Source organism: Schistocerca cancellata, chromosome 1, assembly GCF_023864275.1.
Source record: "Schistocerca cancellata isolate TAMUIC-IGC-003103 chromosome 1, iqSchCanc2.1, whole genome shotgun sequence".
Lineage (NCBI taxonomy): Eukaryota > Metazoa > Arthropoda > Insecta > Orthoptera > Acrididae > Schistocerca > Schistocerca cancellata.
In genome coordinates this window covers 219,909,468-219,919,305 of record NC_064626.1, presented here as the reverse complement: position 1 = coordinate 219,919,305, position 9,838 = coordinate 219,909,468, and the positions used below count along the sequence as shown (strand labels likewise).

At 41.3% G+C, this 9,838-nt stretch overlaps 1 protein-coding gene across 2 annotated transcripts in view; it reads left to right on the top strand.

Moving 5' to 3' along the window:
• The first annotated feature begins 1,021 nt into the window (after nucleotides 1-1,021).
• LOC126169332 (spastin) overlaps nucleotides 1,022-9,838 on the top strand; it is a 487,567-nt gene continuing 478,750 nt past the window's right edge. For both annotated transcript variants that reach the window (XM_049920634.1, XM_049920633.1), the window contains exon 1: nucleotides 1,022-1,468. In XM_049920634.1, the coding sequence (XP_049776591.1) occupies nucleotides 1,039-1,468 (430 nt within the window). In that variant the 5' untranslated portion in view covers nucleotides 1,022-1,038. The remainder of the gene's footprint in view (nucleotides 1,469-9,838) is intronic.

Here is a 9,838-nt window from a genome sequence, read left to right as displayed (position 1 = left end):
TGCTGCAGATATGTCAAAAAAGCAGAAAAACAGATCAAAGTGCTGACTCTCAGGCTGCAACTCAACTCACTGACATTTGTGAAATATTTCATTGTTTTAACAATGGTATAAATTGCTTCAGCAGATTTCACACGCAGCTGTAATTGTGCATATGTATAGCAACTGCATAGCTTAAGACCCGAAGTATCACATATGACACTTCCTATTAGGACCTTCTTGTCACAATTAAGTTTTTTTCTTTTTTAATACTGTACCTCATTTCTTGTATCTCTAAGACAAAAAAAAAAAGTTTTGTTTTCATGTCTACGTGTGTGCAGCTATTGGTGTGAAGAGGTTAATCAGTCATTATTTACGCAGTGTGTTGGTAGCAATTTTATTTTCTAATAAAGTTTTTTAACCCACGAAGCCGCAAAACAATCGAGACGGTAATTTGTGGTGAAATAATTCAACACAACACTATTTTGAAACCAACAATTTTTAAGGAACACGGGCGGGGTTACTGTGTGAATTTTCTGAATAGCTTTTGTGATGATTATCGTTTATTTACTTTCATTGTAAAGGACCGTACTGACACACAGGCAAAGAATAATCCGCTCAACCTCAATCATTGGAGTTGCATCACTAAATTGGTTGCATGTATCCCATTTCACAATGGAAGCCTCTGTTTTATAAGTTACGTAGAGTCAAAACAGACGTTCTCGCTTTTCCAACCCTCCCCCCTTCTCCTGCTCCCACAGATGCAATGGCAGTCAGAGATGTTCTTCAGGAAGCGTCCGAAAGGAATTTATTTGTCTCTTTGGCTAAGAATCTGAAAAAAAATGCATTTTCGCTTCTTTGTGTCGCTTGATAAATGTTTCTCGCACTACAAAATAATGTAAACAATTCACAACAATTTAATATCTGTGGTCACTGCCTTCTTGATGGGGTGAAGCAATTGTAATCATCTCGCGGGCAGTGATTTTTCGAATGCCGCTAAAAACGAATGGTTCGTCTGCCATGACGTCACATTGCAGCATGTCGTTTAGTGATGGCGGACGGATGCAGCGGAAAGGCGCATCTAAGTCCCCGAAAAAGTCGCGGAAAGTCGAGGAACGAACTGTGAAGCAAGACTATACATCTGTCCATAAAAGAAATTTATATTTTGTGTCTTTCCCTTTAATATTTTTATTCAACGTCGTCCGGTCGTTAATTTATCAGCTGTTCGTAATATTTAAGTACTTATATGTCAATACATCCAAACTAGTGCACCGTCCAAAGACAAATTCGAACTGCAAAGTAGAAATAGTTGTCGCGACAAGTGAAACAGAAGCACAAGACAACCCACAAGACATGTCGCAGCTTGCACATAAACATCCAACAGGACCGGGGCCCGGGCCAGGAGATCCTCTGTTAGCCAAGCAGAAGCATCATCATCGAAGAGCTTTCGAGTTCATCTCCAAAGCTCTGAAAATTGACGAGGAGAATGAAGGTAAGTGATAATTTTATAGCGTTTCTTAAAATCCCAGTATAGTGTCTAGTAATTTGCTCACTTTTGCCGCGAGTGTCAGAAAGTTAGGTTAAGTGTCGGTCAGTGTTTGTTTACGCTGAACATATGACAACTATAAACGTCATGCCATTTCTTATCACATGGCAATCCAGACAGCGTACCTTCTCGCCCCTATTTATGCATGTCGGATACGGAGGTGTTTCTATTTATCCAATATTTGGAGTATAATTGTTTAATCGCACTTCGGTGTAGTTTTTAACTTCAGACTTGCTTATCCTTGAATAACGTTAGACTTATGGCAAAATATTGCTGATAATTGTCAGTGGTGTTTTTGTGTTTATTTACCCTGTGACAATTTGTGTGCATGTTAAGGGATTCCGTGCGATGTTTTTGCGGAAAAGTATTTGCACGAACAAGTACTGTAATTTTATAACTATTTGGGATATATCAAGTGCTTTTAAACGCAGTTTTATTTAATTTGTTTGTAGAGCAATGTATGCCCAGAGAGAGGTTTATTATGGGGATTCTCAGTCCTGAATGAGACGCACATATATTTGACAATACAAGTTTCGTCGTACATTGTTGATAACTACTGTCTTTAATGCAATGAATACCATATAATTGACTGTAATAAACTTTTGGAATATATTCATACGGGCTACGAAGAGTAGCAAACGATTCGGATGTTTCTATTTAAGTTGTTTGTATGTGTACATAAAAACGTTGTAGTACTTTGACATTGTCAACGAACTATGCCAGCTCTTTCCGCAAATTTTCCTGTTTTTTAGCCCAAAAAGTAACTCAATTAGTCTGTAGATACAGAGCGGTGTATTATTTCCTTCGGGAGTTTGACTAACCACACTAAGGATTGTGTTTATATTATGTATTAACGTACATTGTACTGACAATGAGATTCTTTCCTTCTGTTAGTTACAGTCACTCATGGTAGTTCCAGGCCATTTTTGATCATCTTGGCGTTCGTCGTACTTCATCGTTTTTTTGCACGAAATGACACAAAGTAGGCACTGTAGAGTTGCGAATGACGGTTCAAAAACAATATTTCGAGAATATGGTAGCCTTGGTAGGATTAAAAAGACAGCCGCGACTGGAATATAAATTTCCACGCAGTCTGTTGCATTCAGATTTGAACAATCGTTAATTTTCAAATGATAAGAGCGTGAAGCAGTAAAATGTAACTGTGAACGGCGAGGAAGCATTTTCGTGTGAACCAGAACATAGATAGCGAGGCAATCCGCATTAAATGATTATCAAGAAGCTGTATTTACTTCTAAATGTTTATTTTACAGTTGACCAACAGCATTTTTTCCACAAATTGCTTTACTGGTATAGAGTACGTCAAAGGATACAGAACTCGGACGAGGGCTTTCCAGAATACTTGTCCAACGTCCGCCGCAACTGTCATCACAGTTTATCTCGTTTTCTACTTGTATCACACACTCACTTTCTTGAAGAACGCGTTGTTTGGAAATTCTGTTTTGAAAATCCAGTACTTGGGAGCTGTTTTTCATTGAGCCGCTATGAAGGCGTGCTTGGATCACGGACGCGAAAAGCAAACCGTATTGTTGCGCCAGTGCTAAGAGTGTGAGATTATACATAAAATTTATGACGCATCACACACATTCTGCGTTGGGAGACGACTTTGTATTGGCAGGTGCTTAAATGATACTTAAATGACAAGTGACATGTAGTTATAAATGTTTAAGTTAGTGTTTAGTCTAGGCCACAAACATCCTTTTTTAATTTCTCGTACTTCACTAATTAAGGAAGAAAATGTATTTGAGAGAAGACAGTTTTCATTTAAAATTACTTTGCCCGCGCCAAAGATTTCAGCGAGAATAGTAGAGGAAGAGGAATATTGTTAGGCATATGATATAGGTCTACGAATTGGCGAGACATTAAATATTTGGGTGATTTTTAATGCATAAATGGGAAATGAAGAGCAGAATTGAGTATTGGGGTCTTTATTATTCAGTGCAATAGCAGATGGCAACATCGTTTGATTCCCAAACTAGTCATAACAAGAAAACCAGTGGTTATCAGTCGAGGCTCGAATTTATTTTTGTTAAACCCGTTTCGTCGCTTAAATCATTCTCAATAGTTAGATCACTGCTTGCCTGTGGCTGTGTGAGTATGCAGAAGGACCTGTTTGAGAATGGATTTAAAGTGTAGCAGCTGGTTCAGCGACTACAATGTCCATGAGCTTTGATGGCCTCTATTGTCAAATTAAGTGTGCTCACTTGTGCCAACAATATGGCAAATTTAAAGGTGCAGGATCAGACGCAGTCGTTCATGGGTTAATTACGAAAATAAGCAACGTTTGTTGCAGTAGCATAATACTGTCACAGTGTCAAATCAAATTCGTCGTGCTTATGGAACTGAATATACGCACGACAGTCAAGGTAACACTGCGGTAAGACAAAATTAATTAGTGACTAATTTCCGCGCTGACGGTGTCGTCAGAATGGTAAATCAATGTGAATGTACTCGCATATTCTGGAGTACGGCGGTTCATATCTCTGTTCGACAGTTCAGATCTAGCTTTTCCGTGGTTTCCCCAAACCACTTAAGTAAAATGCGAAGTACTATCTGCTTTCTTCCCAATTGTAATTTGTTCTTAAACCTTGTCTTTCTGAAGTCTTCAAAATCGGAGTACATTAAGAGACTTTTTTGGCGATGATTAAATGAATATTTGCAATCCCAAAAGCCATATGGAGCAATTTTCCAAACCATTGCAGTTTGTAAGGCAATGCTTGCTGCGCCGTTCATTCTAACTCATTTGACAACTTCGTGAAAGAAGTTTCACCGAGATTTATGACACAGACAGTAGAGCTGTGCTACGGAGTTTACTATTAGTTGGCTAACAAATATTTTTTTTCTGAAAGAATATATGCCGGAACAAGTGACTTGTTTACACGTACTGCCCGCGCAGAACCAAATTGACACTGGTGAGGTGGCTGACGGGAGTAACTCTAAATGGGAAATGCCTTTACGATAGCCTCTATCAGCCACCGAGGTTTTGGTTTTAAGTAGTTCCTCGAAATTGGCGAAAGCAGAAGCAAAGATCATCTGCTTACTCTGTAAATGTCATGGCAAGTTTCCTTCGCTATCCTTGTTCAAACCCAGCTTGTCATCTATACGACCAGGCACGTTAATCTGACCACAGCTTATAAAGAATGTCGGGGGGGGGGGGGGGGGGGGTCTAACAGTACAGTTCTTGTAGGGATCGGAAAAACCTGGTTTCGGTTTTTTCAACGCCAGTTTAATCGGACTCTTAAAACCGCTCAAAATAACCGGTTCTTAAATAATGGATTTTCGGTATTTTATTCCTATGATTTCCTGTAATAACGTAGAAATCGAGCAAAGATTGGAAAATTTTGATTGCTTCAGTTTAAAGATAAACAGAATCACAATATTAAATAAAATAGGCGAATAAAAGAAAATTTAGTCCATCCACGGTTCGCTGATTTTTTCCGAAAAGTAATAAGCCCTTTTCAGATGAATCACGTTTTATGCCCCATCGGACGGATCGCCGTTATCGTGTACGACGTGAAACATCCGAAAGCGTATCCAGCAACAATCATCGGAAAGGTCCAGGATGGACTACATTTCCCTGAGTCATTTCGTCGTTCTTGAAGGCACCATAGCGTGACCAAAGTATGCAGCGCGGACAGATGAGAAGCGTGCAGGTAGAGTGGCAGTGAGGTTCTGGAAGGTACCAACAAGACGGTGGAGCCATGACGGCTCCGGCGTCGTGGCCAGCTGAGCAAGGTTTCTCGGTTGAGGGTTGTTGGGTTGTTTTTGGGGAAGAAGACCAGACAGCGAGGTCATCGGTCTCATCGGATTAGGGAAGGACGGGGAAGGAAGTCGGCCGTGCCCTTTGAAAGGGACCATCCCGGCATTTGCCTGGAGCGATTTTAGGGAAATCACAGAAAACCTAAATCAGGATGGCCGGACGCGGGATTGAACCGTCGTCCTCCCGAATGCGAGTCCAATGTCTACCCACTGCGCCACCTCGCTCGGTTCCTCAATTGAGGATCCATGGTGCGAAGAGCCCGATCGAAGTGGTCCCATAGATTTTCGATTGCGCTTAAACCCACGGGGGTTGGCCACAGGACTACGATAAGTTCATCTTGGTGCCCTTCGAATCACACATTTACACTGCAAGCTGTGTGACACGTTGCATTGTCCTGCTGGTCGATGCCATTGTGCCGAGGAAAAACAAACCGCACGTAGGAGTGCACACTGACCCCAAGGAAGGCTGCATGCTTACGTTGATCCATTATGCATTCCAGAATGACGATACCATTCAGGGAACGTTCTCCGGCCTGTATCCCTCTGACGATTGCTGCAGGGTTGTTTGCTTTCAGACTTTCACGCCGCAGACGCCAACGGTCATCTGTCCCATTGAGTATAAAACATGCTTCATATGAAAAGGCCACGTGACACCAGTGGACGTCCATTTGCGGTACTGATGTGCAAATTCCAGCCTTCGTCGCCAATGAATGGCAGTCAGTCAGCATGAGTGACGGAACCAGCTGCCTGTTTCGGAGACCCATCTGCGGCTACGTTCGCTAAGCGGTTATTGAGGAGACACTGATGGTAGCCTGGCGGTTCATCTTGACGGTCAGTTGCTCAACAGTTGCACGTTTATTCGCCAGTGCACATCTACGCAGCTGTCGTTCACCTCTGTCGTATATGGCTCTTGGTGCACCACATTTTCACCGGTTTTGGATTGCGCCATTTCGCCATACGAGCACAGTTTACAAACTTAAACGGTTCGGAAGTGCTTCAACTCTTGGCTCGAAAGCCAGTGATCGTGGTCTTTGGACATAGATAAATCGCTCCTTTTCCACATTAAGCTGCTTCCCAGCGACACTGTTAATGCAGCCACCTGCTGTCTGTCACATTAATGTGACTGGACCGTGTAGTTACTTCGAACAACGAATTGGGGGCAAAAAAGCAGGCCATTCTCGTTTTCAAAAAGGGTCGTCAGACATGGAAATACCTATGGGCTATCGTCGATGTTAGTTTGTGGCAAAATTGTGGGATGTTATATACTAAAGTGTCATGACTGTTTTGAAAAATGGAGACCCCTGTGAAAATAAACATGGCTTCCCCAAACATATATATTGCAAAACACAGTCCGCTCTGTTCGTCCACAGAACTCAGATGAGGATAGACATCGCTGCCCAGTTTGATACCGTATTCCTTGACTTTCGAAAGGGCCTTGATACAGTTCCACACTACCGTTCAACGAACAAAATACGAACTTACTGAATGTCGGGCCCAAGATGTGACAGGATGGGGGGGACTACTTTTCCGAATGAACTAGTCGTTCTTAATAGGACAAAATCAGCACATGTAAAGATAATTTCAGCAAGGGAGTGTTACAGGACCTTTACTGTTTAAAATTTGTATTAATGATGTAGTCAGTCGGTAGAGCACTTGCCCGCGAAAGGCAAAGGTCCCGAGTTCGAGTCTCGGTCCGGCATACAGTTTTAATCTGCCAGGAAGATTCAATGATGTAGTGACGAACTTGAGGAGCTTAGTGAGACTGTTACCAGATGGTGCAGTTGTCAATAAGAAGGTAGCAAAGCCAGAAGACTAGCGAATTACAGGAAGCTCTGCGGAGGATCGATGACTTGCAGGGACTGGCAGTTGACCCTGAATGTAAATGAATGTAAAGTATTGCACATGAATAGCCCAAGAGATCCGTTACTGTTATATTATGAAATGATTCAACTGTAAAATACCTAGAAGGAACCCCAAGGAGCGATAAAGGTTGAATTAGGCAAAGGATATTCCAAGCTGAGATTAATTGGAAGAATCTTAAGGAAATGTTATGCATCCATTAAAGAAATGCGCTACAAACAAATTGTAAGATTCTTACGTATTGTTCACAAAGCTGCGATCATTACCATGTTGCTTCAATAGAAGGAAGAGAAGATTCAGTGAAGGGCGGCACGTTTAGTCACGGGATCGTTCAGCAAGCGCGAGAGCGTTACAGAGATGATACAGTGAATTGGTTAGCCGACGATTATTTGTTATCCTCCCATAAATGACGTGGCAGACGCGTTATTTTGATATTCGAGACAGTGAAAAAAATGATTTTCAGTTGGAAAAAAAATGTATCTTGGAATTTAAAAAGCCCTTGAAACTTCTTGGCAGATTAAATCTTTAGTGCGGACCTAGACTCTAACTCGGTTTTAAACTGCCAGGAAGTTTCATATCAGCGCATACTCCACTGCAGAGTGGAAATATCATTCAGGAAATATCCCCCAGGCTGTGGCTAAGCCATGTCTTCGCAATATCCGTTCTGCCAGAAGTGCTAGTCCTGCAAGTTCGCACGAGAACTGTGAAATTCGGAAGGTAGGAGATAAGGTACTGGAGAGTCATATGCAACGAACGACAACGGATAAAATGTAAACCACTTGCCCGCGAAAGGCAAAGGTCCCGAGTTCGAGTCTCGGTCTGCACCTTGTTTTAATCTGTCAGGAAGTTTCGTATCAGCGTGCACTGCACAGCAGAATGAAAATTTCATTCTAAAATGCCATTGTTGATACCCTTGGTAATAGTGAATAAAATTTGTTGTTACTTACTTCCCTTGCATGGCTCTAAATGACTAATATCAAAGACCAAATAAATACAGAAAAGGAAAAGAAACACTTCGCAGAAAAATACTAGATCCGAGAAAGGCATATTGAAGGCTGATCGTTTTTTTAATTCACTATCCTGTTTGTGCCAAGAACAGCCGCTATCGCTACCATGAAATTAATTATTTTATATTTCTGAGCATTTAGAGCAAGTTCGCAATCTTGGCACTACTTCGAAATCCTGTGAAGATATGACTAAAAATTTATAACAAATTGCAATAGTTCACGACGTCGTCATAAGATCACGTGAGATGACTGTGTGAAATCTGACGAAGCGTAACAGGTGGGACGACGTTAACTGTACGGGTTTTGGTGTGTGGGCGCTGCTTTCCGTTACCTCATTGTTCTGGTGGTGGGACACGAACTACGAACGGACATCCGGACGGCGGCTTTTATTTTCCGTTTCTGGGTTGATGACCGCTAGCAAAATTTCACTCGAAATTCAGATAACACACATAATGCTTGTAACACACAGTAATTTTCCCTTGCTGCAGCCACAAATGGATTACTACAGGAAGTCACCAATATTAGTACAAATAACTCTCCATTCCACCACCATGCAGTATACTGTGACTTGCTTAGTTGTTGTTAGGCTTATCTCTGTGTACAGAACTACTGCAGCCTAAATTCATTTTAACTGTCTTACTGTGATCAATTTTTTTACTCCCAACACCTCCCTCCATTAAAAAATTCACGAATATTTACTGCCTTAGGATGTGTCAAATCAACTGAAACCTTCTTTGAGAGGTGTCATAAATTTCTTGTCTCTTTAATTCGATCCAATACTTCACTACTTATCCAATCCACACACGTAATCTTCAGCGTTATTTCAAAAGCTTCTATCCTCTTCTTTCATGAGCTGTTTGTCATCCGCATTTCACTTCAGTAAAAGCACTTTCACAAAAGAATTCCTAACACTTAAATCTGTATTCGATGTTAACAGATTTATCTTCTTCAGAAACTTTTTCTTGCTATTACCAGTTTACATTTTGTATGTTCTCTACTTCGGCCATCGTCAGTTATTTTGCTGCCCAAATAGCAAAAGCTATCTACTACTGTCTCGCTTCCTGATCTAATTCCCTCAACATCAACTAATTTAAGCCGAATACACTCCATTACCCTTGTTCTGGTTTTGTTGATGTTCGTCTTACACCATTATTTAAAGATACTGTCCGTTCTGTTCAGTTGCTCTTCTAGATCATTTGCTGTCTCTGACAGAATTGCAGTGTCTTTGACAAACCTCAAACTTTTTATTTCTCCTCCTTAGACTTCAATTCATGCTCCAGAATGTTCTTTGGTTTCCTTCGCTGCTTTTTCAGTGTATAGAGTGAACGACACCGGTGACAGGCTACAACAGTCTCACTCCCTTCTGAGCCACAGCTTTCTTTCATGCCCCAAGACTCTTGTAACCGCCGTCTGCCTTCCGTACAAGTTGTAAATAGCCTTTCACTACCTGTATTTGAGTCCTGCTAGCTTCAGAATTTCAAAGAACGCACTCCAGTCAACGTTGTCAAAGTTTTTCTCTAAGACTACAAATGCTATGTAAGCCTTTTACTACCATATTCTCTAAGAGAAGTCATTTGGTCTGAATTGCCTCGCGTGTTCCTACATTTCTCCGGAATCCTAACTGATCTTCCCCGGGACGGCTTCTACCATTTGCTGAATTCTTCTGTAAATC